The 15546-nt window shown below is 33.5% G+C and overlaps 2 protein-coding genes across 2 annotated transcripts in view; one reads left to right on the forward strand and one right to left on the reverse strand.

Annotated features, from left to right (window-relative positions):
• LOC105253673 (histone-lysine N-methyltransferase SETMAR-like) overlaps positions 1-5441 on the forward strand; it is a 29055-nt gene extending 23614 nt beyond the window's left edge. Inside the window, exon 4 of the mRNA XM_025406848.1 lies at positions 4468-5441. Coding sequence (XP_025262633.1) covers positions 4468-5441 — 974 coding nt within the window. The remainder of the gene's footprint in view (positions 1-4467) is intronic.
• Positions 5442-6454: 1013 nt separating this feature from the next.
• On the reverse strand, positions 6455-8545 carry LOC105253674 (craniofacial development protein 2). The gene is made up of 3 exons (XM_011261838.1): positions 7233-8545; positions 6961-7114; positions 6455-6868 (listed from the first exon to the last, which is right to left on the reverse strand). Exons 1-3 carry the CDS (start codon positions 8543-8545, stop codon positions 6455-6457), a joined length of 1881 nt encoding a protein of 626 aa, XP_011260140.1.
• Positions 8546-15546: the final 7001 nt, after the last annotated feature.

Below are 15546 nucleotides of genomic sequence, written 5' to 3' on the forward strand. Positions count from 1 at the left end.
CAAATCTATAATTTTAGAATAATTTTAGTTAATCAGGAAGTAGGGTTGTTAAGGTTAAGTAAAATTACAATTCTTCTATTAATATTTAGATTGTTAGGGCTCTTAAGATCATTAGAATTCTGTAAGTAGGATTGTTAGATTAAAATTATTAGAATCCTTTAATAATCCTTTAATAATAGGGTTGTTAGGGCTATTAAGTAAAATTCATTCTTTCTTTTAATATTCCAATAATCTTAGGGGTAAATTTAAATTATTTTCATTAAGTTGAATTTATTTTAAAAACGTTGTAAAAATAAATATAACATGTTTTAAAAATAAAAGTGTTTTAAAAGTGAAATTTAAATTATCTTCAGAAATATTAAAGAAATTGCATAATTATTGACGTTTAAGAAATTTTAACATTTAAAAAAACAATAATAGATACAATAATCAGTCTAATACGAGCTAAACTGCGGATGATAGGTCAGTTAAAAATAAAAAAAGTAGACGAATGTCGATAAGTCGCATTTATTAAGAGAGCAACTAAAAGTGAGACGTTTCGATGTTTACTTGCATCTCTTTAGTCACGAAGTATTAAAATTCAAAATATGGTGATTGCATCTCGAATATAAGAAGTCAACGTGTGTTGTGTGACAACTTGGTTTCTAGTAACAATTACATGCAGAAAATTACATACAAAATTATAAAAGAATGACTAAATAGTAAAAGAAAAATTGCAAAAAATATGACGAACCGTTACGATTATATATAATAAATCGTTAGTAAAAAATCTTACCAAATCTCCTAAAATTTGAAACCTCCACACAGACTCGAGTCTTAATATTAAAAATTAAAAACATTGTTGCGACAACGGCAGTCAGTAAGACTATGAGAAGATACGTTATTCTCGACGAATAAATAGTTAACGAAATATAGACCTTAACATGTTATATTTTATTTTAAAACTTAAAAATATATGTGTATTAAATCAAATATAATATTAAATTCAAATGTTAATGCTATCAATGTCAAATTATTATATCGATGTTATTAAATATTTGAATAAATCGAATACACCGTAAAAAATTTTGTGTTAAATTTAACATATTTCACATGTCCCAATTTATCCACTCTAATTTTAATGTTAATTTAACAGAAGACAAGTATGCAAATAAATAACACAAGTAATATGTATATTAAAAATTAACACAAAAAAGTGTAACACTTAAACTTTAACTGGAAATAAAGTTTATTTAAATAATTAACATATTTATAAGTTATATTTATAAGTTTTATTTATATTAAGTTAAATTAACATATGTATAATGTTAAACTTAATTAAAAGAAAATGTTATTCTTACATTTTTATAATAAATAACAGAAGAGATATGTCGATTTAACAAATGGAAACTGTTATAGAAGGAAAAAATAACACAACTTATCTGTTCATTTTAATATATAACATATTTCATCAAAAATTCGTGCATTTACATATTAATTGTGTTGTTTTAACTCTTAGAAACGATGAATATTAACTCAACGCAGAAATGTCAAAATAACGCAACGATAATATGTTACATTAACATAAGAGTATGTTAAAAATTTAACACAAAAATTTTTACACGAAAAAATTTTAACAAAAATACAAAATGTCTTTTACCGTGTATATAATTACATATAAATGTTACGCCCGCTAAATTATACACATACAGAAACGAGATATTATCTTGTCACAGTGATAAATGACAAATGATAACATCGTGTAAGATATTGTTATGTCCAAGCCCGAGGAGGGATGGGCCGAAGAAAGAGAGTAACGATCACTTCCCGAGAGTATGTGCAGACACCTCGGGTCGAACGAACTGACAAGCCGGAAACATCAAAGACGCATCAATTTTATACTGTTTACAATCTCTATATCCACTCAATAATCTCTTTTTAAAAAATGAAATTAATCCTTATTACTCGAGATAGGATTTGTGTGTATTTTTGTGCATAGATATGGATATCTAATTAAGTAAGGGATTATTTCTCATAGGACATGTGTCAGAAGAGAAGAAGTATAAAGGAAAAAAAAATTGATAAATAATTGCTTGATTGTGTTCGGGAAGGTGATTGTTTTGGGAGTTCGATAGAAGATCTGCAATGGCTCTGATGGTTGTCGCGATGGCTCTGAAGATTGGCGGCGATGTGTTATGGTTTTTATTTCAGATTAAATTTTAAATCAACTTAACACGGCACATGGATAATAACAATCACGGATAATATATTTAATAAATAATATATTTAATAATATATTTTTATTTAATATAATTAATATATTATATTTATATTTAATAAATAATATATTTAAGAAATAATTGTCGAACAAATGCAAATTGTGTCACTGCGGGAATAATAAATATACGAGTGAATATGAGAATAATTTGATACGTGTATACTCTCTTGTTTCCGTCAAAAGTTCTCGCTTATATTCCATTTTTGCTTTATATAACCAACGTGTATGCTTCTAAACAGAAAATCCATTTGGCATTTCTTCGTGGAATCGAAAATTGATTCCTTGAAAAGCTTTGATCCAATAAATAAAAGCAAAGAACACGATTCGTCATTTATCGGGAATCGGGCAATGGATCGTCCTACGATCACATATACGTGTACAGATTTATAGACGTATAGATACAGGCATACATACACAAAGCATAGGTTTATACACACCGACTAATTATCCATTTGATCCACTGATGACATTCTTAACGAATCATTTAATGATAGATGGACATGGAGACGAAGAAGGATAAATGAAGAATTGAGAAGACTAATAATAAGCAGGATTAAGGAAGCAAAAAAGTCGAAGAATATACATGTGAATGAACATATCGCACCAAGGAGAGATCAAATTATATCGTTTAATGAGATACAATTACCTATGAGTTTTTTTCTTCTATTTATTTTTATTATTGTTAATTATTGTATTCATAACATACATTAGCATAAAAGCAAATCAACTGGTTTAGTTCTCCCTTTTCTTTTTTTGATTTAAGAAGTCCAGTTATCCTATGACTTTGACATAAATATTCTGCTAATTCTCTTGTACTGTGAAGAATTCAGGATTAAACTCAAGAGTATATAAGTTATTGTTTTGACATATATCGTTTTTGATTTTTGTTTTTGGTTGATGTCTATGATTTAGATATGCATTGTTTCTTCACTGACAATGAGAATATTTGTCATTTATACAATCTTTTAAATTGAAAGTCGGATTTTAATGTTAATATCGAAAGTTCACTATTCGTTCCAGATTTATTTTTCTTTCTCGTCTTTTTCTTTTCTATCTTCATGACCATTTTCCTGTTTTAACATACGGGAACAGAGCCACCGATTGCCAACTCCAACACAAAGATTATAATGGCACAAGCGTATCCAAATCCAAGAATATAAAAACTGAAAGTTAGCTCCTTTAGTGACATTACATTGAAGCTTTTCTTCGTTAAAGCAATATGTTTCTCCTCTTCACGTTTGATTTCCAAGAAAAATTCATCTTGAACTTTCTTAATCAAGCCAACCTGCATCATCTGGTGCATAATATCGTTGGCGTGATTATACAGTGGCCAATTCTCACGGATGGCATACGATCGCATTATCGGACGCAACATTTTTGATTTAATAAAACCTTGATTCTTGATTCCGCAGTATAAATGGTAGCAATCTCCGATACATACAGCGGTCGACGAATTTTTGACATGTTCCACGCAATTTTTGTAGTTAATTACCTTGTAGCGCGATTGGAATACAGGATCATATTCGTCAAAGATATTCTTGAAGATGTTCGGTCCGTATAAAGTGTAACCGGCATCCTATAAAAAAGTACCAATTAAATTAACATGTACCACTTATACCTCAAAATATTAAATTCACACCATTTTATTATAAAAAATTTATGGCTAAAATAGCAGATGCTTTATAGGTTTTTTTAATTAAATTTTTTTTTACTTTGTTGTTTTATATTAATTTATACAAGTTAACTTGTATAAATTAATATAAAACTTGTAACAAGTTTTCTTTTTTATAGTCTTATTTATTTTAGAAATGTTAATCTTTAATTGGCGCAATTTTATATATCACTATTTTGTAGATAAGACAACAATTAGATACAATTTGTACTATGAACTTGGCGCCTTTTTTTTACCTTCTTCTTAAAAAGTTTTTGGGGATTATAAAAATTACTCAAAAGTAATGTTATATGATAATATTGGGTTGGGGAAAAAGTTTCTTCGTATTTTCCGGCAGATGGAATTAGAATCGCATAACCTTGATAATATTAATCGGATCTGTCAATACTTTGTGTGCGTTTGAAAGGTGACATATCATAAAGAAAAAGTAGCAAAAAAGTAGTGATATTTATCTATTCAATTAAAAGTTATTGCATCTTGAAAATGAGTGAAGAGAAAGAAGAAATTCGATACATTTTAAAATTTTATTTTAAAAAAGGGAAGAATGCAACTCAGGCAGCTAAAAAAATTTGTGATGTTTATGGACGTGATGCTGTATCAATACGTGTTGCACAAATCTGGTTCAAGCGTTTTCAATCTGGAAATTTTAACGTCAAAGATACACCTCGTTCTGGTCGACCGATCACTGAAAAAGTCGATGAAATTATGGAAATAATTGAACAAGACCGGCATATTAGCAGTAACGAAATCGGTAAGCAACTGAACATCGACCACAAAACAGTTTTAAACCATTTGCAGAAAGCTGGATACAAAAAAAAGCTCGATGTTTGGGTGCCACATGATTTAACAATCAAAAATTTAATGGATCGATTTTCTATCTGCGAATCATTGTTAAAACGAAACGACATCGAACCATTTTTGAAACGGCTCATAATAGGCGATGAAAAATGGATCACGTATGACAATAATGTACGAAAAAGATCGTGGACAAAGCGAAATGAAGTTCCGCAAACTGTGGCAAAGCCAAAATTGACGCCAAGAAAAGTGATGCTGAGTGTGTGGTGGAATTACAAAGGAATCGTTCACTACGAGCTGCTGCCGTCCGGTCAAACAATTGATTCTAACCTTTACTGTCAACAACTGGAAAGATTACGCCAGGCAATTGAGAAAACGCGACCAGAATTGATCAATAGGAAAGGCGTCGTCTTTCATCACGACAACGCGAGACCTCATGTATCTATAGCGACTCGTCAAAAATTAAGAGAACTTGGCTGGGAAGTTTTGATGCACCCACCTTATAGTCCTGACCTTGCACCATCAGACTACCATTTATTTCGATCTCTACAGAACTCTCTTAATGGTACGAAGTTGGCTTCAAGAGAGGCCTGTGAAAATCACTTGTCACAGTTTTTCGCCCAGAAATCACACAAGTTCTACAGTGACGGGATTATGGTTTTACCTCAAAGATGGCAAAAGGTGGTCGAACAAAACGGCACATATTTAATTTCATAAGCTTCATTTCAAATATGAATAAAATTTGTTTCATTTTTGCAATAAAATACGAAGAAACTTTTTCCCCAACCCAATATTTTTGAATATTTTTTTCAAGATTTTATAAATAATAATTATTATTGAATTTCTTCTTCTTCTCAGCCTTGCGCAGTCCACTCCTGGACATAGGTCTCTTCCATTTCCTTCCATGTCTCCCTTTCCTGAGCCACCCGTAACCAATTCGATCCTGCGTGCCTTCTAATGTCGTCGTGCCAGCGTGACTGCGGTCGACCCACGCTCCTTGTCGACGCCCTCGGTGTCCAGCACACCAGACGCTTATTCCACCTTTCATCCTTACACCTGGCCACATGGCCCGCCCATCTCCACTTCAGCGCTGCTATTTGTCCGACGATGTCGGGGACTCCTGTCTTCGATCTTATGATATCATTTCTCACCCTGTCTCTAAGACTGATCCCTAACATTGATCTTTCCATTGCTCTTTGGCATACCCTAAGCGAATTTGCACTGCGCTGGGTCAGTGTCATAGTTTCCAGGCCGTAAGTTGTCACCGGTAGTATGCATGACCTATATACTTTTCGCTTGAGGTTTATGGGAATTTTAGGGTCTTTGATAATATACCTTAACTTACCAAAAGCTGCCCAACCCAAACTGACCCGTCTTGCAATCTCCGCCGTCTGGTTTTGTTTGCCCAGTTTGATGGTATGGCCCAAGTACACATATTCCTCTACATTTTGGAAGGTTACTTTATCGATGGTCACTTTTATGTTTTTAGAGGACATGATCTTGGTCTTTTGTAAATTCATACTTAGGCCCACCTGTCTGGATGCACAATTCAGCTCTTGTAACATCCCTTCCAACTCTGCAGCATCGCTATTGAATAGGACAATGTCGTCCGCGAAGCGCAGATGGCTCAGATATGTTCCGTCAACCGCCACTCCCTTCCTCTCCCAAGACAGCCCTTTGAAAACGTATTCAAGTGCCAGAGTGAACAATTTTGGAGAAATTGTGTCACCCTACCTAACTCTTCTCCTCACTTGAACCTTCTCGGTGCACATGTCATCGTTGATTTTAACTTCCAGTGTGGCTTGTCTATAGATGTATTTTATAAGGTTCGAGTATCTTGAGTCAACTCTCGCCAAATCCATTGCCTCCAGTATCGCCCAAGTTTTCACTGAGTCAAATGCCTTCTGGTAGTCCACATACGCCATATTAAGCGGAATATTGTATTCCGTGCATCTCTCCACCAGCGTGCGTATAGCCTGAAGGTGATCGATGGTACTATAACCTTTCCTGAATCCGGCCTGTTCAATTGGTTGGAAGAAGTCCAATTTGCTAGTGAGGCGCTTCGTGACTATCTTTGTCAGCACTTTATAAAGGATGTTAAGTAGGCTGATCGGCCTGTAATTTGCAATGTCGGCAGGGTCTCCCTTTTTAAACAAAAGAATGACCTCGGCATTATGCCAAGCCTCTGGGATTTTTTCTTCCTCAAACATTTATTGAACAGTGCACAAAGTGCTACCTCCAGTCCAGTTCCTCCAACTTTCAGCATTTCACCAGTTATTTGGTCCGGACTCGGGCTTTTGCGATTTTTTAACTCTTTCAGCACTGCTCTGAGCTCGTCTCTCGATACTTCCGGGATCTCCTCCGAACCTACATTTCTGATTACTTGTTTCCTGTTGAGATGTAAGGGTTTAGGGTTTGATCCTTTATACAATTCCTTGTAGAAGTCGCGGACAATGGTCACCACATCATTTCTCTCATGCACGATCTCCCCCTCGTTGTTCCTCATACAGTTGATTCTCGCTTCCCCTGGCTAGTTTTGATCTGAGGGATTTGAGGTTCATGTTGTCCTCGATTGCTCGCTCAATTTCCCTCGTTTTATTTGCTCTTACGTCCCTTCGGATCGCCTTCTTTATTTCTTTGTTGAGCTGCGTATATCTTATAGAGTCTCTATCAGTGTTCCTTCTTTCTTCGATGAGTCTCTCCGTAGCCTGGGTGATCTTAGGGTTGGCTCTGTTTTTGAGTGCGCATGTTCGCTTTACTGCAGATTTAATGCTGTTGGTGATCTTTAAGTTTAGATCGTTTAGTTCCAAACGGCCGAGCTCACACTCCGGGCCCAGCTTCCCCTCCAGATGGCTCTGGTATTTTCGCTTCTCGGTTTTCAAACTCTCTCTGCACGGTTGTAGATATCTCAACACTAACTTCTTTCTTTCGAGCCTTGTATCAATCTGAAAACACGCTCTTACCAGCCGATGATCGCTACCGGTGTCAAAGCGATTCAATACAGAGACGTCAGTACAAATATTTTTATTCGAACTGAGGATGTAATCTATTTCATTTTTTACTGTGCCGTCTGGGCTTCTCCATGTCCATTTTTTCTGTGGCTTTTCCTGAAAGAAGGTATTCATGCAATACATTCCTTCCCTACCGAGAAAGTCTATTAGCGTTTGGCCTCTGTTGTTCCTTGTCCCCAAGCCGAACATTCCGATATTTGTGTCGGCCATTGTTTGTCTTCCGATCTTAGCATTAAAATCGCCCATCATTATCGTGAAGTGTGCCTTTTCAGTAGATCTCGCCTCTATAAGGTCTTCGTAAAACCGCTCTATATCCTCATCTTGGGCAGTACTCGTGGGAGCATATGCTTGGATAATCTGCAGGATGTATCTTTGGTTCAGTCTCAGCAGCACATAGGCGACGCGGTCAGACACCGCCTTCAACTTGGTAACTAAGTGTTTTATTTCTTTGTGGATCAAGAGCGCCACTCCGCCCAAGTGCGACTCCTCTGCATTCTTCTGGAACAACAGGTGCCCAGATTTTAGCAGCGTGGTTTCCTCGCCCGGTAGTCGCGTCTCGCTGACTCCCATGATATCCCATTTAATGTTTCTTAACTCTCTTTCGAGGCTTATTAGGTGTTCCTCTCGTCTCATTATGCGTATGTTGTACGTCGCTATGTAAATTTTCTTTGGTTTTCGTCTTTTAATGGTGTGTCCCGATATCGAATTTTTGCCTCCTCCAGAATCCTCGAGGCAGACTGACAAATCAGTGCGAGATTTTGAGCTTCCAGCTCTGCTCGCCTGGGGTAATCCTGTTTTGGAATTCGACATTTCATGAGTTTGGAAGGATTTGACAATTTAAAACGCCGCGCTTGTCAGACGTGTTGGCGAGTACCTGTTGGTCCCTGAGAGCTATTTTATTTCACCCTTACCCTTCAAGCACGCTTGACGAGCATTTCCCATTCGCCACCAGGGAGACGCGCCCAGTTGGGGTTACAGGCTCCCCGCTGGGTATTATTGAATATTTTATAAATAATAATAATTATTGAATATTTTTTTCAAGATTTTATTAATAATAATAAAGGAGATTTAAAAATTAATTTAATTTTTTTGAGCATTACATTTTTTGCTCTTAATGTGATATCGCTTATTAAAACAATTAATAAAAAGTTATTTAAAATCATGGAAGCTTGTAAATTAAAAGTTTTCCTCATTAAATTACAATAAATATCTTTTACATATTTTATATATATTTTATCAATGTATTTCATTTGATATAAAATCTGTAATTTAGTAGTATTTATGTATTGCTTTTAAAAGGATTTCATTAATTTACAATCTTTCATAATTTTAAATAATTTTTAATAAATAGATGAATTCACTTCAACAATTAATATTACATCAAAGATGGAAAATCATTTAAAGAATAGAAAAAGATGGAATATTTAAAGAAATTGTCTTTAAAATCTTTTCTACATTTTTCACTTACACAAAATTAATTATACTACATAGATATATAATTGCAATTTACAAATAACAAATTTTCATATCTTTAATTGCTTATAAAATAGTTTGGCATATTTATTTAAATAAGATTAAAGAGAGACTATATATAAAAAATGTATTATTAATTTTGCGCAAATTGAGATATAAATCTAAAGAGGTAAAACATAAGAAAATGAAATTTTTCATTACCTTGAGACTTTGTATGCTGTCGATGTCGCGATAATATACCGGTACAGTGAGCAAAGATGACAAGCGGCTTTGGAAGAGAGCATTTATATTAAGGAATAAAATTAACACCATACATATGAAGATCCTTGCAGAATCCATTTTAGGCAAATGTAAAAATCCCAGAGACCACGAGTCTTATCATCTCTAGCCCAGCCTTTATATATCCCACGCTTTTCACAAAAACTATGTAAGTTAGCAAACATATCCCGATTATTCCTACTATTACTTTCGATGATAGAAAGGTTACTACCTTGATAAATTCAGAAATCGGTTTCATTGGTTGCGCTATCGCGCAAATGCTTGATCTTATATGGGGATATAGGAATCTAAAAATAAAAGTAATATCATATTTTTTAATTTCGTCTATGAAATTTTCTCTTGCTATGCAAGAGATGAAAATGTTTCTTTTTTTTTGCTTCTTTTTTCTCTTTGTCTTTTTCTCTTCATTAATAGCAATTTATTATTTATATTTAATTTTTATAATTCTGTGTAAACAAATTTAATAAACAATGTAATAATAAATAAGTTATCAACAAATATTTTTCTTATTATTATTATATAACATATATATTTGATTGTTCCAGGGATATCAATCTATTTAATATATGAAGTTTATAATTTAGTTAGATTTTTAAAGAATTCTTGAAGAAAGATACTTGAGAATTCTTCTTAAAAAATTATAAATTATTTTTATAATTATTTGGAAAAACTGCTGAGAGACATACTTAATTTTCCACCCTTCGTATATACATATTTTGTATTCATGGTAATGTCTATTTTGCTGTCGCTCACAAAGGCTCATCAAACCTTTATAAGTACCATTCGGCTCTATATGGCCCAACGAATAAGCATCTTTATTAAATATGGTGATTTCGCGATTTGCATTTAGCTTGCTTAAAAGCATTTTAATAATGTCACAGCTTACACCGCGAAATCTTTCTTGTTTCGGTAAGCTCAAGTTGATTTTGACAAACGGTTCCCACTCAATGGCATTTAATCGAATTTGATATTTGTTCAAAGTGGTCGTTTTATCAAAATCCAGATCTTTGCATATATCCCTGTCTAAAAATATAAAAGATATAGCTGTTTAAATTTTACATTTTTTGATACATTTTTCTAAGTATTACGCAAACTTAATAATATGTTTTAATAATAATGCATTAGATCAGAGCTCGGCAAGAACTGCACATTTCGGCCGATTTTCAGCTGGCTCCGCCTAGCGCGTCCTCCCTTATCTCGCCGTCCCGCGCAAAGCCTACGAGCCGCTCGGCGCTCAGGAGCGGGCGTATGGCAATAGCTTTCCACGTCACTCATGAGGTACTATTATCGACGCGTTTTTTTTTTAAGTGGTATCCCCAGTAGGCCTAATCCACTGATGACTAAAATGACCCTTTAACTAGTTACATAAGACGATAAAGTTTATCACGTCTTATGCGACTTGCTATATGCAAATAGATGTTCCTGATCTCGCTTGTAAAAAATCCCGAAAGTCATAAATATTCATCATATCAATTATTATTTATAATTCCGTGCAATTAGTTAAAGGGTCGTTTTAGTCATCAGTGGATTAGGCCTACAGAGGATACCACTTAAAAAAACGCATCAACAATAGTACTTCATGGGTGACATGGAAAGCTATTGCCATACGCCCGCTCCTGAGCGCCGAACGGCTCGTAGGCTTTGCGCGGGACGGCGAGGTAAGGGGGGACGCGCTAGGCAGAGCCAGCTGAAAATCGGCCGAAATGTGCAGTTCTTGCCGAGCTCTGCATTAGATTATAATTAGAACAAAAGAGTATATATGTTGTTAACTCATTTGAAAAATATTTTTCTAAAATAGTATAACAAATAATATATAAATTAAATTTCACCTTATATTAAGATACTTTACATCATTGAAAATTAATTTGCGCGAAAGAGCCATAGCGCGATAATTGGAGTGCAAGAAAGAAACAACTGTTTTCTTCGTGATTATTCGTATATTTTAAATTAAAAATAACATTAACAAAAAACAAACAGATCTTCTTTTGATCCTTCTTCAGACAAGTTAACAATATGCGTTACAAAGTGTTGTTCGATGACGCATTAAATTATAAAAATATATGTCCGCGACGCATAGGTAACGTTATATTGTATCTCGCAGAGATCTGGTAAGTATAACTCAAGTATATTTCAAGCCAACAGAGATATACAACAGCATACAGTTATCAATTTGTAAAAAAGCGCGGAATCTGATTTATTAAGACTTATCACTTTATTATATTACAATTACAATAATTTAAAGAATTATTAGAAACAATGTGCTTATCAGATCTTTGCTAGATACAATTTAACGCATATGCATTGAGGACATATATTTTTATAATTTAATGCGTTACCATAATTTTTAATTTGCACGCTAATATGTTTCCTTAGATGAGAAAAAAAGAAGAAAAGAAAAAAGTGAGAAAAATAAAGATACCGTGTATAAATTTCCTCTTCAATATTATCCAAGAATGACCCGCTCGCCCCTTGATATGTTCTATTTTGCACCAGCTGTCTGGCGTAATGTTCGAATATGGATTAAATGTGTAAAGAATAATTCCATCGTTTGGATCGATGCATATGAATATGACCGAGAGCAAGTCATATTCCCAAGCTGTCCAAAGATATGAGCGAGCATTTATACAACCCCGAATCTCGGTCTGCTTATCGACTAGAATATAAAATCCTTCTGGATTCGCCCATGGCGAGTCTTTTGCTCTCTATGTGAAAAAAAGTGTATATAATATATTATTATCATTTTCATTTACTAAAAAAATTGAGTGATATTATTTAATTAATTAAGTATAATATTGTTATTTTTCATATTCTTATAATTTAGTTGATTATAGTAAACGCAGACAAAAATCGTTTGATTGTATTAAGACGTATCTGATAGAATGCATTTTGGTTAAACCAAGCATTTCTAATTATCACGATAAGACTCGTTTTTTTATAACTAGAATGTTTAATAGAATTTATTACAAGGATTTGGTTAGTATTTTCTAGTTGGATTTATAAAAAATGTCTTGTTATATTAGCTAAATATGAACACAGTGATGCCATTCTTTTTGTGTAAATTTCGTATTATTATCCAGAATATATTAATATTTAATCGCCTAGTTTGAAATATAAAGATTCGAAGAGAAGGAGAAACAAAATAAATTTTTATTATCGACAAAAATAAGCTATCAGAGCTGATACAAAAGAAATATAAATATAAGTAAAAGTAATGTATAATTTAGGCCATTGAGACCAAAGAAAATTAAGTGCACGTCTATTTTAATATCAAATCTGTTTATCTAAAAAAGAAATTTGCATATAATAAAATTCTACTATATTTATTATATATTTTCGACTTATTTTTTTTATATAGAATCACCTTTCTTTATATTATCAATTTTGAGGCATTTATAATATTATACATGTTTTTTTCATAAAATTATATATTTCTTAAGTTGTTTTATTATTATTTACCTGTAACAGAGCTCGCAAGAGAGGTTGAGAAGCTGTCACTAGCACGAAACGATGCGCTCGATAAAAATACATGAAATTGTAATTCTTAAACATCAGGTAGGAGTATCTTGACAGGATAAATTTCCAGAATGTATCAAATCGAGGATTTGTTTCATTTATTAATGCTATGGGTATCATATTGATATATGATTGTGCAAGAAATTCATTATAATCTCCGCCCAGCAGTAAAGTCAAGTGAGATTCAGTTGGTAGACATCTTAATAAAATAAATACCTATAAGGCTATTGGTTAATTTTGATCGGATCGACACTCAATAAAAAATAACAAATTGTGTTTCTCTGTAACAAAAAGAACTCATCTTATTATTTACATTCTATTTACAAGTTTACACTTATTCTCACCTGTAACAAAAAGAAACGACATTCAATGTCATTAATTACAGGTGTCGATTACTATTTTATTATTACAATACTTTTTATTATTTTGTATTTCACCAAATCTTGGCACAATTCTTTTATGACTTTCCAGAAACGTACGTGTGTTCTCGTCAGGTTACGAATCCCCCCCTACTTTTCCATGCGTCGAGTTACATCACGTACAGTCTATTACACCGGCGTTTCAAACGCGGCAATATTTAAATTAAAGAAATTATTTCTTTACATCACCCCCCTAGGGAGGGCGAATAATCGGTGTGCATGGTTTAAACAGGTATGAGTTTAGTTACATGGAATAGATTTGATTCAAATTTCTTATGATCTGTGTCCACTTCATATATTGATGTTGATATTTTTTTCATTATTTTATATGGGCCAATTTGGAGTTCGTCTAGTTTTTTTCTGTTCAATTTGTTTCCATTTTCGACGTACACCCAATCTCCTACGTTGAAGTTATGGTTTTTACGATTTTTATCGAATATCCTTTTATTATAATCGTGCGATTCTATGGACTTTCTGAAAGCTGTTTTTCGATCTTCTCCTAAATTGAAATTTGATCCGTCCTTTAGTTCCTTCGGTATTATTCTAACATCCGTTCCTTCCAGTAGGTACTTTGGGGCAAATCCAGTCGCTGAATGTTCGGTTTCATTATACACTCTCACACAATCTTGAGCGATGGTTGTCCACGTTGATTTCTTTCCTTTATTTTCGTTGATTTTGCATCTGATTTTGTTGACGAGTGTTTGATTTAATCTCTCATTGAGTCCATTGGAAAAAGCTGAATTTACAGCTGGAAAAATGAGTGGTATTTTCTTTTCCTGAAGGAAATTTTTAAGCTCTTTGGAATTTATTCCAGGATATTGGTCTGACAATATCATACCAATCTCCGTTACATCTGGAATTTTCTTTAACAATTTAACAAAATCAGCTGCGGTTTGTGTTTTTGAAGTTGAAATATATGCGTACCTGGTGAAGTGGTCGACTAATAAATGGAGATACTTTTTGGTCGATCTTGACCCTCCAAAACCTCCTATCGTGTCAATGGAGATTATTTCAAAAGGACTGGCGGCTGGGCCCAAGTGTGACATCCGGCCAAAGTTTCCTCTTCTCCTTGATTTATTTTTTATGCATGTTTCACAGTTTTTGCAAATTTCATTTATATTTTTTGTCAAGTTTTTTGCTGTGTAAACCTTGCTTATTTTATTTTGCATGTGCCTAACCCCCATGTGGCAGAATTTTCCATGGACATCTTTTATGAAATTGATGCTGAAACTTTCCGTCAACAAAATCTTTTTGTTGTTTTTAGTTTTCTTGTAATATAGTCCATTTTCTTCAAAAAGTTTTTCTCTCTTTTCCTGAATTTCTTCATTTGTTTTCTGGTCTTCCATAATCTCTTTCATATTTATGAAATTTACTATTTTTAATTTCTCCTCAGTGTTGTCATCTGGGTTTAACACAGGGTTTCTGCTTAAGCAGTCCGCTTCGCCATTTTCTTTCCCAGGAGAGTATTTAATTGAGAAATTATATTGAGACAAGTAATAAGCTATGGCTCCCAATTCTTCATCTGTACGAGCTTTTAAATTAAGGTTTTCTAGCGGCTTATGATCCGTATAAACGATGAACTTTTTACCTATTAACCAGAATTGCCAGTATTTAATAGCTTCTTGTATTGCGAGACACTCTAGGTATATAGCTTTTTTTTCTTTTGCGCCTCGTTCAGTTTTTTTGAGAAGTAGGCGACTGGTTTTTCTTCACCTGATTCCTGGGGTTGTTTAAGAATTGCTCCTACTCCTTTTATACTTGCATCTGTGTATATGTGTATTGGGAGATTCGGATCAAATATTGTTCTTATAGGCTTAGTACATAACAGATTCTTTATCAACTCAAATGATTCTTGGCACTGTTCTTTCCAAACAAATTCTTGTCCTTTTCTTAACAAATTATGTAACGGATCCAGAATAATCGCAGCGTTTGGTATATAGTCATGGTAGAAATTAATTTTACCTAATAGTTGTCTCACATTTTTTTGTGTCTTTGGCGTTGGGAAATTTCGAATGGATATCAGATTATCCTTTAAAGGTTGTACGGAGTTATTTTGAATTATGTGTCCCAAGTATTTTACAGAATTTGATGCGAATATGCATTTTGCAAATTTTAATCTGAAACCTT

This window comes from Camponotus floridanus, unplaced genomic scaffold (assembly GCF_003227725.1).
Source record: "Camponotus floridanus strain SB8 unplaced genomic scaffold, Cflo_v7.5 scaffold158, whole genome shotgun sequence".
NCBI classification, from domain to species: domain Eukaryota; kingdom Metazoa; phylum Arthropoda; class Insecta; order Hymenoptera; family Formicidae; genus Camponotus; species Camponotus floridanus.